We start from the raw sequence: 17,250 nt of genomic DNA on the forward strand, positions 1-17,250 counted from the left end.
TATCACGATAAAATTTCAGATTAATCAACCACATTCCTAAAACATGCAAAGCACTTACACACACCCACACACTCTTCTGTTCTTTTCTTAGCAACTCTTCTACTGTACGGACTCTAATAAGGTTTTTGATCACCGGGTTAGTTAAAATGATTCACTTCTCAAATATATACATATGTACATATACAATTTATGGCGTGGATTATCCTGCACAGAGCTCTTTGGGATGGAACACCGTGCTTTGAAGTTTCCATCACTGGCCAGATCCTGACCTTGACACTAGGTTAGTATAACTAACTAAGAACCATCAGTCAAACACTGTTGGGAAGGTTTTGTGTGTTTGTTTGTTTTCTTGTTTGTTGCTGTCTGGACAACTAGAGGAGGTTTACTCCAGCACGTTGGGCCCAAAACAGAAAACCTCAATCCCTGAGAGATGGTACCATAGGACCAGGCCAGCAGTGCTGGAGGATCGGAGAGAACGTAACGCAGTGCGCGTTGTGATTAGAGCTGAGTAGGGTACACGGGTGCTGGGCCGCCTTTAGCATTGTACTGTAGGCAAACATCAGTGTTTTGAATTTGATCCAGGCAGCTACAGGAAGCCAGTGCAGAGAGCGGAGAAGTGGGGAAGGTTAGAAAACGAGACGTGCAGCTGCATTCTGGATCAGCTGCAGAGGACAAACGGTGGAAAGATGCAGATCTGCCAGGAGTGACTTGCAGTCGTCCAGTCTAGAAATTACAAGAGACTGAACAAGCAACAAAGCATCACTTTGCACCTCCAGGGTTTGGGTTCGATTCCCGGCCAGGCTCGATTCCCGTCTCTGAATGCATGAAGTTTGCATGTTCTTCCTGTGCTTGGTGGGTTTCCCCTGGGTGCTCCGGTTTCCTCCCACAGTCCAAAGACATGTAGGTCAGGCTAATTAGCGTTGGTAGTGTGTGTACAGTATGTGTGTGTGCCCTGCGATGGATTGGCACCCTGTCCAGGGTGTGCCCTAAGCCTCCTGGGGTAGGCTACAGGTCCCAGTGACCCAAAGTGGTATAGACGATGAGGGAGTAAGAGTGAGTGACTGAACAAGCACCTAAGTAGCCAATGTCGGAAGAAATGGATGAATTCTTTTGATGTTGTAAAGAAGATGATATACAGTAACTTCAATGTAAAAAAGTAAACAAACATCACACACCAGGCATGTTTTGAAAATTTGTAAAATTGGGTAAATTTATCCAACTCCATTTAACACACGTTTAACATGGAAGTCAGTTCACCAGTGCGATATGTTTAATAGCGAATGTAAATGTGATAACAGAAAAGTTGAGTAATGGTTTGAGCAAGGCTAAATCATCTTGTATCAATCAGGCTGATATAAAAACAGCTGTCTTTAATGAACTATGGCATTCATGCTATGTATTATGCATTCGTTCATAAACGGCATTCTAACGATGATGAGTATCAACTGTGTGCCTAAAAGTTACAAAACCAGAACTACAGCGATATTATGCAGGAAAAAATATATATATATTTATGTATAAATTCCATTTAAATGAATGTAATTCATCAATGCTCAACATTTTTGTCTCTGTCACTGATGCAATGAAATCATTTCAGCGATTCAGTTATGTCCTTGCGTTTGTGTCACATGCCAAGTGACACATCCTCCCTCCGTTTAGTTTTACATCCAGCATCAGGGAAGCTTCAGGACAGATGCGCGTTCACGTAGAAGGCTCGAGGGCGCGCTGCGTCGTGTCCAAACGCTGTTTCTCATTTTCCTGCTCCTTGAAAACAGTCATCTGCTCTTGTATAAGCTCCCTCATGCCTCATTGACTTCCCATCATCTTCCATTCCAGCACAATCATGAATCAAGTCCCTTAGCCCCCCCCTCCCCCCCCCGCCAAAAAAAGTCCACACAAAAACACACATATGCAGCAATGTTGAAATGAACATTTTGTTCGTGCAAAGGCAAATTAAAAAAAAAAAAAAAAAAAAGAGAGAGAGATATTGTTAAAAAAAAATTATATTACAAAGCAACAACTAAAAACATCTCTGCTACAACTCCTTACACATTAAGATGAACGTGCATTAGTGCAATTTCTTTCAGGTTCCTCCGATACTCCTGTGTGTTCGGGATCGGCCCGATGTGGTCAGGGTCGAGGGCGTCTGTCCATTTCCGGTTTATTATTTTTGCTAGGGAGCGTATTCCAGCGCTGGAGAGAGAGAGAGAGAGAGAGAGAGAGAAAAGGACCACAAGGTTATGTCACTCAGACTCGCAGCACACATGCAGAACACACTTTGTCTATGTCTATGTCAAGTTCCCGAATACAGCAAGCTTTTTGTCTTCGCACAACAGACCATTAGCGTATACTTCAGAATGTTTTTCCCAACATGAGCACAAAATTTTGCACTAGTTTGTCTCCGCCAGTACTCGCTCTGGGTTCTCAAGGAATAAATTGTGCCGCGCACGAAGAGAGCGGAATCGTTTATAAAGGCTCCGGCACAAAGCTTTCTCTGACAGACGATTTCATTTCCCACCCAGCACTGTGTCACCGGACAGAGAAGAAGTCATTAATATCCGAGCGGAAAACCCGGAGTAGCTGTGGGGGGGCTGAGACTTTTGTAGGCTGTGAAAAATGGCTGTCCATCAGTGAAGGACAACAAAATTAGTGTGAGAAAGCACTAATTTACTTTGTGCCTTATACCTGTTTATTTCTTGGATGGACAAATAACTGATACAGTAGTTCTCTTATTGTTGTTGTTGTTTGTGGCTGTTCATGCAAGCCAATGTAGCGGGACATTTGATTAATAAAGCCTTACCACGCTATAGCGGGGGGGTAGGGGGATCTACATTAAAAATCCCCAGCTAGTGTAATCTGATTATTGTCCCTAGAAATTAGAGGGCCCTAAACAAGGAGACTAGATGAAAGCATGGTTCTCTCTTAGTAATTAGTCATGGGGTGGAGGCATGTGGTTCATATTCGTGCAGTAGCATCTTGAAGTCCTGAAGTGATTTACGTTACAATGGTATGGTTACAAATTATTTCCATTAAAGGTTGGGGACAATGTGTTTTTAATGTTGCACTCCCTGTGTTCTTTTATAAAACCCAATTTCTCTTTATTTCTCTGTAATGACAAAAACTAAAATGCAGAAAAAAGAATCTCTCCTAACAAACCCATCATTGTTAAATTTATTTATTCATCCTCTATACCACTTCATCCTGTTGACAGAGTCACGGGAGGCCTGAAGCCTATCCCAGGAGACTTTGAGCACAAGGCGGAGTACACCTTAGACAGGGTGTCAATCCATTGCAGGGCACACGTACATACATCAGTTAGCCTAATCTGCATGTCTTTGGACTGTGGGAGGAAACCGGAGTACCTGGAGGAAACCCACCAATGACAGGGAGAACATAAAGACCCTGGAGGTGCGAGGCAACAGGTCCACCATGCTTTCCTAAGTATACAAATAATGGTCAAAATATTTTAATTTAGAATTAATTATCCTGTGATTCAAACTAGGGTAGAGTACTGCAATTAAAGTACTTTATACAACAACAAATGGTTCTCTTGATCAGGAAATTATCAAATCATTCCGGTTTAAAATATCAGCTTTTCTGAGATTCTGGTGTTAAATCCGAAACAGCATAAAGCTAGTACACTATGTAGTGAGTTGAGTCCCTTGTTGCACAAGTAGTTCCCTTGATCAAGGGTTAAAGAGGGATTCAGCCTTGGCCAGGGGTAGCTCAGTGGTTAAGGCATTGGACTACGGTTCGGAAGATCCCAGGTTCAACCACCAAGTTGCCACTGTTGGGCCCTTGAGCAAGGCCCTTAACCCTCAACTGCTCAGCTTAAGACTTGCTATAATCAGATGATTTTTTTTACACACACACACACACGCACAATCAAATTAAAGGACGGGGCACTAACTTTTACACATGACTGTATAACTGAATTTTAAATGGCATCATAATGGCATCATTGCATGTGCTGGCAGAGCAAAATAAATAGTTAAATGAACAAACAAATCATAATCTGTTGATGATAAATGCGGTTTGTAGAGCTGTTGTAGGTAAGCAACGTCACCATGCTGTTGTAATGAATATAAGCACAGCTGTGATATTTTCAGCATTCCGGGTACGCCCTCATGCTCACAGCCATGCTGATGTTCAGTAAAGCACCCTTACCTCTCATGTCATATTGCTTACTTACATACTTATTCAACATCTTAAGATGAATGAGTTTTAAGTATTTAACAGAAATGTGGTATTAAATACAATTGAAGTATTTTGTGATACCTTCACTTTGCGTCCAACTCGATCTTTCCATTTCTGGGCAATGGACCCTTCAATAAGAAGCAATCTGAATATGAAAACAAAAATATAAAATGATATTTAAAATGGCTTCATAATCATTTTTACTATGATTCCTAATATTACAAACAGTAGCTAGTGTTGTTGTTGCTGCTGCTATTATTATTATTATTATTATTATTATTATTATGAAAGAGGCAGTACCGTGATCGTTCCTCGTTCTCGTATCCCATGATGATGTACTCCTCATTGGGCCTGAGTACGGGACAAAGACACCCAGAGCTATAGTGCAGTGTCACCGTATCTCGAGGAATGTGAACCAGAGACGACTTCAGCACATCCTTCACTTCCACCACAGCACTGAGGTCGTGACTGCGGCTTTTTATCTCTTTCACCCGTGCACGTATTACTGTGGAAGAATATCAGATTTTAGCCTTTCATTTGCTTTCATATATTATTAAAAATCTGCTTGTATCTGAGACTTACCATAATTGTAATTGTTCTTTATGTAGGTCTTTTGGCAAATTTTTAAATTCTTGCACTTGCAATCTGAAACAGCAAATACATGAACCACATGAATACATGACCTACAGTATTGGGTGCTTACACACAGTATAAATATATTAGGGCTGTCAATATTAACGCATGTGATTAATCTAGAAATTTTAATATGTTGCTATTTCCTCAAGGCAGATTAATTATATGCCCAAATTTGACCCTAATGGCTTCCCATAATCGAATTGCGGTTAGCCGGCTGTGTGCGATAATGTCACATTTTGCCTGCCATGTGAAAGGCCTAGGTTAAATTCTCAGCCAGTGCCAAAACCCTAGCCACTGAATGCAGTGCCGGTCCTAAGCCCGGATAAAACCGAATGTCCTTCCTGCATCAGGAAGAACATCCTGTGTAAAACCTGTGTCTAGCTAGTATGTGCGGACTGGATGGTCTGCTTGCCTATGGCGATCCCTTGCCTAGGGATCCTAGCATAGATGTATGTTTGGATAAAACCAAAGTTGTGTGCTCAAGCTACCTTCAAGGAGAACTATTTTCACATGAAATACATTTAACATAAGATGTGGGAGTGGTGGCTCAGATGGCTAAGGCTCCGAAAGGCTGAGCGAAAGCGTCCGAAGCGACATGGGCAAACTCAATGACTGAGCGATGTGCCGCGCCATCTTGTCCCCTTGTATGCTTTCTGGTTCCCTAGTGCCGGTCGCAGACCGAGTGTGCATGACACAAGTTTGCCGCAAGGCCTAGTCATTTAAGCGCGAATGAGAACCGTTTCGCAGGGATTGATGGTCACGGGAATATTCGAATCTCAAAAGGAAAAATCGAATGCCATCCCTCCAAATGAATATTCAAATATTCGAATTTTCTAGTCCAGCCCTACATATTACCCAGCCATTGCATCCCATGTTAATGTTTAAGATATTGTAAAACTGCATACTGTAATCTCTTTCCTCTAGCCAGTTCGTCATGCATTTCTTTATTCCAACATTGCACATTTATAATACAAGTAAATCTGAGTATTTTTAAATTGTGATTAATCGTGATTTATCAAAGCCCATAGCTGATTGACTGGATGAAACAATTTAATCGATTGACAGCACTAATATATATACTGTAAATTATATTCTATATTGTAATATTATTCAAATAAATGGTTAATAGAAGCTGATAATTTCACGTAGGACATAAATCATCTTACTTTGATTAAACATGCTTGGCAAGCTCTTTTTATTTTTATTTAGAAAAGCATCAGTCACATCATTAATGACATTAATAAGAGTAATGTAATACAGGGAGTCTGCAAGTGTCCTCAGGTTAAACTGAGTATTTTTTTTTTTGAGTAAAGCTTAAGACAAGATTTTAAGTTGTGATGCGCCAAAAACATTCATCTGAAAAACTTAAATAAATACTCAGTGCTTCAGAGCTGTTGACAGGCCAGTTTGAACTAGTGATTTTTTTTGGCTTTGTCCAGCCACTTGTGGTTGAAGATGTGCAGTGCTTAAAAAGTTCCATTACTCACTGTTACTGGCATTTCTGTATTTCAGCTGTTTGAACTCTTACACTAGGGATTTCTGGTTACTGACACTAATAAGCTCAGGGTTTTCCACGTCACCCATGCTAGCCACTTGAGTGTAATTTCTGATTACACAGTAACTCTGGATGGCCTTTCTGGTTCAGTATGAGAAGCAGTAAAAGACCTTGATGTGATTATCTTTTATTTGAAGGTCATGTAGATTATATTACAATATTCTTTCATCTCAGAAATATTGCAAGGATAACAAATATAATGTCACTTTATGATGCAGAAGAACTGCTTTCATTACTTCTAGGTTTGATTACTGTAATACCTTACTATCTAAATGTTATACTAGGTGCACCGGAGTCCTTACTAGATCTCACCAGAGTCCTTACTATCTTATCCAAACTGCATTTGCTCCAAAAGAAATTTTACATTCATTTTAAAACACTACTATTGACTTATAAACCACTGAAAGGTCTTGTGCCTCATTATCAGCATTGGTTGCTAGTATTTTATGATCCAAAACACCTATTCAAAAGGTGTAGGCTATTTGTTGGTACCTCGCATAATTAAAACTACTGCAAGGGGCAGAGCTTTCTCTTACAAAGCCCCACAATTATCGATTAGCCTTCCAACTTCAAAACGCTACATTTTCTTCCTTAATCAAGCTATTTCTGAATATTTTTTACAAAGGTTAAAGAGCAGACCTGAGTAGTTCATGAATGTAGAGGTTTATGTAATGTTCGAATGCTGTCTTCCAAAACTCCTACGACTTCACTCTGGTTTGTTGACGGTGAAGTAACTGGTTGTTTCCCTTCCCAGGGTGCCCTCATAGTTAGTTTGTTGAGCTACTTCTAAGATACCAGTGGTCTTGACCACTTCTGCTCTCCAGAGTTACCTGAAATGATCTATCATGATACCTTGGGCCTCCTAATGGCACAGTGGTAAAGTGCTCGCCCTATCATCCGGAGATTACAAGTTCGATTCCTGGGTGATGCTGTAACCTCTCGCAGCCGGAGGTCTAGAGCGAGCTGATTGGCCGAGCTCTGTCAGAGGGGAGGGATGAGAGGTACTTAGTGCTTCCACATTAATTAAGGCTCTACAGCCAATCAGGGGCGTCTGTGAGCTCACGCAAGCAGAAGGAGCGGATAGCACTGTCCTCCGAGTGTGTTACTCCACCCCAACGATGCGTAAGCGAGCAGTTCGAAAAGATGCGGTCGGCTGGCGTCACGTGGTTCGGAGGAAACACGTGATATTTTTCGGCCCTCCCGAATGAGTGGTAGTGCCTTTATGCGGGAGCCCCCTAGTGGCGGGGAGGAATTGAACATGGCTAATTTAGCGAGAAAATTGGGGGGGGGGGTGGAACAAACGTGAAGATGGCTTTGGACTGTATTGATTCTAAATGTTTTGCTATGATTGCTTATGACAAAAATTGCTCTGGTATTTTTAGAACTGAAATCGCAGTGAGCTGTTTTTTCTTAATCAGCAATCGGCAATCATTTTTAACCTTGACAAATGAAACTCATATTCATCCTCGTGTTGACATTTAAAACATTCCGTTATACAAATGCAAACTTCACCATATGCAATATGAGTTGCATTTTGAGTCTGGTTTGTCTCAGCTTGTTTTTCCTTGCCATAGTCACCACTGGCTTGCTCAATAGGGACAATTTGATAAATCTATACATTTATCATTATTTTTTATGTATATTTATTGTACATTATTTCTGCAATTCTGACCGCTATACACAATAAAATGTAATTAAATTAAAACAAACGTCAACATGACAAAAAGGACTTTTAAATGTTTTTCAATTCAAGCACTGATTGTGTTACCATACACACCAAGTGTTACCCGATGTTTGTATCAAGTTGTACAAACATCAGATTTTCATTAACTCAATTTCTAATCGCATGCAAGTTGAAATTTAAAGCAAGTTAGTGAGTACAGTGAAACCTTGGATTGCGAGGTTTGCGAGTGTTCCGCAAGATGAGAAAAATTTTTTAACTAATTTTGACTTGAAAAACGAACAAGTCTTGGTTTATGAGTACCGAGTATCATGTATCACGCATGGGCTTATTGTTTTTTACGCCGAGCGTCACATGATCAAATGGGATTTCATATGGGAAAATTCAATTTGGTTTACGAGTGTTTTGAAATATGAACCTGCTTCCAGAACGAATTATGCTCGCAATCCAAGGTCTCACTGTACTTTAGATCTACATGTAATTTCAGAAAAGGCCGGTAAAGGACCCACAGACACCCTGTAATACACACAGTATTTCTGCTACACAGTATGATACTGCTAGGTATCAAATGCGCATGCAAAGGTGATAAAGAGAAAAAAATTTTCGAAGTACCACTGACTCCTTGACAGTTGCCACTGTTCACCTCTATCTCGAAGTCAGGGTTCATTTCTACAATGAAGAGAAAAAGTGAGCTTTTCACTCAAAACCTGAGATTTTTCCCAGTTTAATCCTAAGATTTTTCTGCAAAGTTAACCTGTGATTTTAGCCAGCATGAACGAAAGATTTTACCTGGCACAAAGCTGGTTTTCACCGAGCGTAAACCTGAGATTTCTCCCAGCGTAATCCTGAGATATTGCACAGCATAAACCTGAGTTTTTATCCAGTGTACACGTTAAGATTTTGTGCAGTAAACGTCTGATTTTAGCCAGGATTATTCCGAGATTTTAGCCAGTATAAACAATATTTTAGCCAACAATTGGCCATAATTTTGCCCAGCATCAGCCTGACATTTTGCCCAGGGTTAGCCTGATCTTTTTCCCATGCATGAGATTTTATCAAGAGAAAGCCTGATATTTTATGCTGCCTGAGGTCTTGTTTTTAACCAACCCTATTCCTTATTGCCGGTTGTCATCTCACATCTGCCATGTGTTATCACTAGTAAATTTACTGCTGTTTTACTGCACTGCTATTTTGCAACTTCTCTACAAACAAACAAACAATAAAATGTCACGAATGTGAGTGTATCCTGCAAAAGGACATCCATCCACTGACTTTACTGCTTATCCTGTGTAGGAACTCTGTAGCCCATCCCAGTGTACATGGAGCAAAAGTCAAGGTAAACCATGGATGGTGCCAACCCACTGTAGGGCATAAACACACACTCACTCATCCAATTACATGCAACAGGAAATTTGGAAACGCCAATAAACCTAGACTGAATCTTTGGACTGTGGGAGGAAACTGGAGTACCCAGAGAAAACCCACTGTGAGAACATGCAAACTTAACTCACACCTACTCTGGGCTGGATCCAAAGCCCCAACCATTGAGGTCTGAGGCGCACTAACACCTAAGAGAACATTCCACCAGACAAAGTTTAGGCAGAAACATTTCATAAAACTGAATTTTAGAGTAAGAACGTGAGGAAGCGAAGACTGATCAAACAATTCCAACATGTAGAACTGCACCCATTGCATCCCACATCACTTATTATAGAGCATGCACTGCTCATGTGTGTGTATACCACCGACCCTCCTGACCCAGCCAGACACCTGAATATATTACACATGTTATAACTGAATTATGATCAGATTTACAAAACTCTATTCCATGATTTAAATTAATCTAATCAGCATGACATCACGTTACTTTTTTCTGACTCTTTTCTTCCATGCAAGTGCAACTGATGTACAAAATAGACCTACAATTTTTCTCTTGATTCTTTTTTTAATCTTTCAAATTTTATATTTTAAATTTTATGACATGCATTACTAAAATGTATTCTCTGTGAATCATTTTACATTTGCTCATAGGTTTTTGTTTCCTTTTAATTATTCGAGTGTCTAGTTTTAAATGTATACTCAATTATTATTATTATTATTATTTTTTTTTTAGAAACTTCCTTTATTTCTCTATATAATCCCCTGCTAGACTACTGCACTTATCCCAGTGTTGCACTGGTGCTTGGATACCATCAGGGTATTAAGTTTTCTCATGATCAGACTGCTTGCTTCATGTCTGAAACCCTGGCCTCCCAGGAACTCCAGTGGTCCAAACGTGTGGAAATGGCTTGGAGCGAGGTCAGGACTGTATGGGACTGAGGCCAGACTGAGGCAAAAATTCCAAGCCGAATTCCTGTAATGTGAAAGTGATGTTGGTGAATGATTGTGTGTACAGTTCCCACAGACAGGTGCGTCTCTTTCGCAGGTTGGCCACAAATTATCTGTTGATTTTCAAGGATCAGGCGTTTCATTCGCTGAATGTTGCCACCCGGCCGAGATCGTCATTCACGGATTCACGGATCATCAGATGTTTTACTGCGGCAAAATATCTCATCAAAGTACTGCGCGTGAAGTGAATGTCAATCAGTTTTATGCTTTCGTTCACAAGAAATTTCATCACGGGTCCCGGTTTGACTAGAACTCTCCTCGTACACATGCGGCTGCTCTAAAAATTTTACTTTTCTTTTTGAAGTTTTCCTTCCTTACAAGTTGTGTGACTTTTATTAGGAGAAACTATAGTATCTTCCCCAGTCCATCGACTGGTCAGAGTTCACCAGACGACAGTAGGGTTTTGAATATCACTTCCTATTAAGGTGCCCAATACTTTAATGTGATTTTTCTCATCATGGTCGTTCTCAATAACCTACACTCACAGAAAAAAGGGTAGTAAAATGGAGTGGTTCCCATAAGTAAGTAATTTACCCACTTTTAATATCTGTCTTTACTAAGTAAGTATCTTTAACTAACCTGGGTGTGTGAAAATAGCATATTTACCAGAAGCTATGTAATCACCTTAAAAACCATTGATTACATAATCACACTGTGTCAAAAAGAAAATTAATTTCAGGGGAGGAAAAAAGCACTCTGTCTTACCAGGGCTGCATATTGATGGGTCTTGAAAGTAAGAATTATCTTTAAGGAAGAAATAAAAACAGCTGTAACAATACGAATGAAAATAATAATAATAATAATAATAATAATAATAATCATAAGGCAGCACAATACCAATAAATATCTTGCTTTAAGAAGAACCTTAGTAAAAATCCATCTGCTTGGTGGTTCTGTAACCATTTATTCATACCACAAAGAGCTCTCCTTGTCTCACTAACAAAAATGGTTGAAGAAACAAATGCCAGCATGGTTACATGGCATTGCTTTACCCACTTTTACAGTCTTAAGACCCTGCAACAAAGAGCTGCAGCCAAGTTGACTTCTTTAGAAATCTTTTTTATTTTAAATAATACTCACTCACTCACTCACTCACTCATTTGAGGGTTCAAAACTCATCTTCATCTTTTATTTCACCTTATCCTGTATTCAGGATCGCGAGAGGCCTGGAGCCTTCCCAAGGAGACTCAGGGCACTCAGTGCTGATCCATTCCAAGACACACACATTCACACACTACAGGCAATTTAGGAACGCCAGTTAGTCTGCATGTCTTTTGGACTGTAGGAGGAAACCGGAATGCCCGGAGGAAACCCACCAAGCACATGAAGAACATGCAAACTCCATGCAGACAGGAATGGAACCCGGACATGGGAGATGCAAAGCGACAGTGCTACACCACTCACTACACCACCGTGCTGCTTCTTTGGAAAACATTTTATTTTAGATAATACTCACTCACTCACTGTTTCAATCATCATCTATACCGGTTTATCCTGTATACAGGGTTTTGGGGTGGGCTGGAGCCTATCCTACACTGTAAACCCTAAAGCTCAAAGTAATTAAACATATTGAGTACTGTTAACTTAAATAATTACAATTAGTTCAAATTAATAGACCTTGATGAGTATTTATAACTTTTTGGTATTTATGAGTTTGTAGAAATGACACTTTTCAAGTTAGCTGAACAAATTTGATATTTTAAGTAGCTGTAAGTACTTAAGTAACAGTAACTGGCATCCTTAAATTTCCACCAACTTAAAATCTTTCTAGTGATGTCATCAGGGCAAACTGGTGGCTCAGTGGTAGGTGTTTCGCCTGCCATGTGAAAGACCTGGGTTCGATTCCCAACAACAATTGGATAAAGTGCCTGTCCCAAGCCCAGATAAAATGGAAGGGTTGTGTCAGGAACAGCATCTGGTGTAAAACCTGTGCCAAGCTTGTGTGCAAACCGGATTGTCTGCTGTAGCGACCCATTGTCGGGAGCAGCCGAAAGACCAACAACAATTTATTTGATTTGCAACAACTAAAAAAAAAAAAAGATAATTGCTATTAAATAGTATGAGTTAGGCTACTCGATAATGCAAGTAAAAAATCGATTAATATAAATGAGTACAACAAACTCAAAAACTCATAGTTCTGTTTAGTTTAAACTGGAAACATCATTACTTAAAAAAAGGATGTAACTGTTTACACAAATTTTTTGAGTTTCGCCAACTTATTTGGGATTGCAGTGTAGGAGACTTGGGACAAGAGATAGGGAACACCTTGGACTGGTTCACACATTCCGGGCAATATGGGAACAAAAGTGTGGGAGGAATCCGGAGTATACCAGGGCGCACAGGGAGAACATGCAAACTCCATGCAGAAGGAGGTGCAAGTGCTTACCACTAACACCACAGTGTCGCCTTCAACACTTGAATTATTATTATTTTTTTAAGTGTTCCTTTGATGATTCCTTTAAAGTACACTTAGAAAATGTGAAAGTGTGATTATTAATCTTTTTTTTTTTATGTAAAAAGAGTGCAACAGCCAGGGTTAATAGATTGTTAGAAATGCATTAGATGATACAATGAGACAGGTGAGCCCGGGTTTGAAAAGTAATGAGAAGGTTGTGTGGTGTGTGTGTGTGTGTGTGTGTGTGTTTGTGTGTACCTGACGGATCGGCTTTAACGATGGCTTCAGGTGAGATGCAGACCGCGCGGTCGTACACCGGCAGCTCGTCGCACGCCAGGCTCTCGGGCCACGAGTGGTTGTACTTCTTGAGCACGGGCTCGCAGCCCGACTTGGCGCGCTCGCACACGGACTTGCACGGCTTGATGGGGTCGCGCTGGAAGCTGATGGTGCAGATGGGCGCGTACATGGCGCACAGGAAGAAGAGCAGGTCCGCGCTGCAGCCGGTCCCCAGCAGCGCCTCGTACTGCTCGATGGCCAGGATGGCGTTCGCCTGCGTGCTGTGGTGCAGGTGGTTGGGCATCTTGGTCATGTTCCACGGCATCGGGCTGCACAGCGGGATGCGCACCGCCTCGCACGAGCCGGCCAGAGCCTCTCCTCCACTGGGGCACCACACCAGCAGCACGCACGCCACCGCGTGCACCAGCTCGCGCATGAACACGCGCCACATCTTCCTACCTTCCAGATAGAATCGTCTTCGGAGAGGCTCGTGCTCTTACTCAGCTCCAGACGTTCAGCCGAGGGTCTGCATCGTCTCACTATAAAGAAAGAAAGAAAGAAAAGCTCTCCAGGAATAAGAAGTGGTGATGAAGATGGGTCGGCTGTTGCGGAGTGCCTGGTGTGTGTGTGTGTGTAGGTGTGTGTGTGTATAGGTGTGCGCTGCGCTCCACCACAGACCCGCGCGTTAAGAAAGCCCCGTGCACGAGTGCGCACGCAGGTGTAGTCTCCGAATGACGTCACTGGGCAGGACCTGGGGAGTTCAAACAAGGAGTTCTCCACTCCTTCTCCTTCTCCTTCCCCTCCCCTCTTAACTCAACTCCAGCATGACATCACACATCAGCATTCATCCAGGATCTCTCTCTCTCTCTCTCTCTCTCTCTCTCTCTCTCCAGAATATGGTATTACAATATCACAGCAACAAGGAGGCCAAGATCAATATGAGATCATAAATCAGAATTTGAGGTTTTACAGTATTTATTTATTTTATTTATTTTAAATGTTTTGAACCCTCCAAGCTCCATCAGGCTTTGTGTGTATACTACTCAAGTTCTCAAGTACTTTTCTCAGTACTTGCATTGATCTCTCTCCATAAAAAAAAAAAAAAAAAAAAACATTTTTCAACAGTTTTTGACTGGAACTTAATTATCAAGTTAGTAACCCAATGTAAGGATTGTGTAAGGATTGTTGAATCTATCCAATAATGGAAACTTAACAACTTTTGTAAGTCCCTCTGGATAAGAGCATTTGTCAAGTGTAAATGTAAATGTGTGCATGGAGTTTGCATGTTCTCCCCATGCTTGGTGGGTTTCCTCCGGGTACTCCGGTTTCCTCCCACAGTCCAAAGATATGCAGGTTAGGCTAATTGGCGTTCCAAAAAATTGCCTGTAATGAGTGTGTGAGTGTGTGTGTTTGTGTGCCCTGCAATTGATTGGCACCCTGTCCAGGGTGTACACTGCCTCATGCCCTAAGCCTCCTGGGATAGGCTCCAGGCCCCCAAGACCCTGAATACAGGATAAAACGGTATGAAAGATGAAGATGAGTTTTGAACCTTTCAGACTCCATCAGTCTCTGTGTGTATACTACTCAAATATTTTCCTCAGTACTTGCATTAATCTCTCTCCATATAAACAAACAAACAAACAAACAAAAAGGAAACCTTTTCCAACAACGTTCGACTGGAACTTAATTAGTAAGCTACTAAGTGTGAGGATCTATCCGAACTTTTGTAAGTCCTTCTGAATAAGAGCATCTGTCAAGTGTAAATGTGTGCATGGAGTTTGCATGTTCTCCACGTGCTTGGTCAGTTTTCTCCGGGTACACTGGTTTCCTCCCACAGTCCAAATACATCTAGATTAAGCTAATTTGGTGCATGTTTTGTGTGAATAAGCATGAGAGTGTGTGTGCCTCACAGACTCCTGGGATAGGCTCCAAGCCCAGGTCCACCACCCTGTATACAGAATAAAGTGGTACAGTATACTGTAGATGATGAGTGAGTGAGTTGAACAAACTTGGGTCCCTTGATTCAGCTAATATAAGCCATTTATTTTGGCTAAGGTCAGAATTCAGATCCAGTTAAAACAAGCCACCTTAGTCTTAGCTAAATTAAGCCACATCATTCAGCTCATTGAGCAATTTGATTCAGTTAAGATTAGCCACTCGATTCGGCTCAACAGAGTCATTTGATCCAGCTGTGCTGAAGCATTTCATTCAGCTAATATAAACCATTTGATTCGGCTAAGTTTAGCATTTAATTCAAGTAAGACGAGAAATTTGATTCGGATAAGATTAGCCATTTGATTCAGATTATTTGAGCCATTTCATTTAGTTAAGAACTTACTGACTTTAAGCAGGTTTTCTATTGAATTAGACTTAAATTCAGCTAACATCTGTCTTCTTCTCTACTTCTACAAAACATTCACAATGAATGATTGAATGAATTAATGCCGACAGAAATGGCATTTCTAAGTTTATCTTTTACTTTTTACCTTTATTAACTCACTACTGAGTAACTGCAGAGAGAAAACCTCTCTCCCAGGTATGGAGTGTGACAGCCCTGCCCTGTAGGGGACCTCATAGTGCTATTAGGATACTTTAAATTCCTGAAACACTTCTAAGGTCAGATACCAACCCCTAAAGGCTTGCCCCTTCAACACGCACACAAACACACGCCTTGTTTATGTACATCAGAATGAAAGTTAAGCTTTTATAAGTATACACACATTATAATATTCAAGCTGCTTTGTATAACAATATTGTTTTAAAAAGTATTAAAATGTGTTCATGATGTAAAAGGTAATTAAATTTGCAAAAACAAATTTGATGTACAACAAAAATAAATGGACCAAATGTATTTTATTTAGATAGTTCTATTATTATTTATAAGAGTTCTCTTATAAAGATTTCGTTTCATGCAACTGTTAGATTGATATTTTATACAAATTGGAGAAAGCAAGGAACGGCAAGAAGTAATTAATTTAAATCTAATCTTTAAAAATGTCTAAAAACAGACTACATGATTAAGAAAGGAAACATTTAAAATCAGTAATTTGTATTTTTATGTATTATTAGAGGCATTATTAATGGAACATATTAAAAAATTGACAGCTGAAAACAAAAACACTATTCTGCAGAAGTCTGAGCTTACTCTCGTGTTAAACCCCGTCCTCTAGTGACCTGTGGAAAAAAACAAAAATACTAATGATGTCACATTTTATTAACTTTTAGTACAAATCAAAGCTGTTTGGACAAAGCTTTATTCATCATAAAACAGAGTTAACAATCAAAAGGACAGGCTCTGTTTTGGCATTCCTTACAATTTACACACATTTGTTTGGCTCACTTTATAAATGAGAAGAAGATTTACATGAAATAATAGAGTAGATTTTTTGTTAGAGATTGTTTGGACAGAAATGAAAAGTTTTTCGGTTTTGAATGAACTCAGTATTAGTTTGAAGATTAAAAATCTAATTTATGATGTAAGTAATGGAAGTTTATACAAGCTGCTTAGGTGGCATAGTGGCTTAGTGGTTAGCACCATCACCTTGCACCTCCGGGGTCTGGGTTTGATTCCTGGCCAGGTTGGGGGAAAAAGAACTTTTCCAACAGTGTTTAAGTGGAACTTGATTAGTAACTCAGTGTAAGGATCTATTCAATGATGGAAACTTAAGCACTTTTGTAAGTCATCTGCCAAATGTGTGGATGGAGTTTGCATGTTCTCCCTGTGCTTGCTGGGTTTCCTCCAGGTACACCAGTTTCCTCCGACAGTCCAAAGACATGTAGATTAGGCTAATTAGCGTTCCCAAAATTGCCCATAGTGTGTGCCTTGCGATGGATTGGCACTCTGTCCAGAGTATACGCAGCCCCGTGCCATAAGTCTCCTGGGATACGCTTAAGACACCCTGCTACCCTGAATACACGACTAAGCGGTATAGACGATGAGTGAAGGAGTGAGAATAACTGCATGCTTAAAAAAAAGTGCAAATTGCAAACTTTTAGGACAAATTATAAGATAGCACAGCTGACTTCTCAAATCTGATTGGTGTGAATTAATATTTATTATTATTATTATTATACTTTTTTTCAGACAGAAACAAATGTGAGGTTTATATTAATATGCTAGTT

At 40.3% G+C, this 17,250-nt stretch overlaps 1 protein-coding gene across 2 annotated transcripts; it reads right to left on the minus strand.

The window, feature by feature from the left end:
• Window positions 1–1,248: 1,248 nt before the first annotated feature.
• Window positions 1,249–13,743, minus strand: frzb (frizzled related protein). 2 transcript variants are annotated; one of them, XM_053496845.1, is made up of 7 exons: window positions 13,111–13,742; window positions 11,163–11,201; window positions 8,682–8,738; window positions 4,780–4,842; window positions 4,498–4,702; window positions 4,279–4,342; window positions 1,249–2,193 (listed from the first exon to the last, which is right to left on the minus strand). In XM_053496845.1, the coding sequence occupies exons 1-7, from the start codon at window positions 13,577–13,579 to the stop codon at window positions 2,131–2,133; spliced, it is 960 nt and encodes a 319-aa protein (XP_053352820.1). In that variant the 5' UTR covers window positions 13,580–13,742; the 3' UTR covers window positions 1,249–2,130. The 2 variants fall into 2 exon arrangements, with proteins under 2 accessions (XP_053352820.1, XP_053352821.1); XM_053496846.1 differs by lacking the exons at window positions 8,682–8,738; window positions 11,163–11,201 and having other exon boundaries at window positions 13,111–13,743.
• Between the last annotated feature and the right edge of the window lie 3,507 nt (window positions 13,744–17,250).

The sequence above is a fragment of the Clarias gariepinus genome, chromosome 5 (genome assembly GCF_024256425.1).
Source record: "Clarias gariepinus isolate MV-2021 ecotype Netherlands chromosome 5, CGAR_prim_01v2, whole genome shotgun sequence".
Lineage (NCBI taxonomy): Eukaryota > Metazoa > Chordata > Actinopteri > Siluriformes > Clariidae > Clarias > Clarias gariepinus.

Coding starts and splice junctions, on each gene's coding strand:
- frzb (XM_053496845.1), bottom strand. CDS start 13,579: ATGTGGCGCGTGTTCATGCGCGAGCTGGTGCACGCGGTGGCGTGCGTG. Junction 11,202..13,110: donor CGTTAAAGCCGATCCGTCAG/GTACACACAAAC, acceptor TCTTCCTTAAAG/ATAATTCTTACTTTCAAGAC. Junction 8,739..11,162: donor CCCATCAATATGCAGCCCTG/GTAAGACAGAGT, acceptor TCTTCATTGTAG/AAATGAACCCTGACTTCGAG.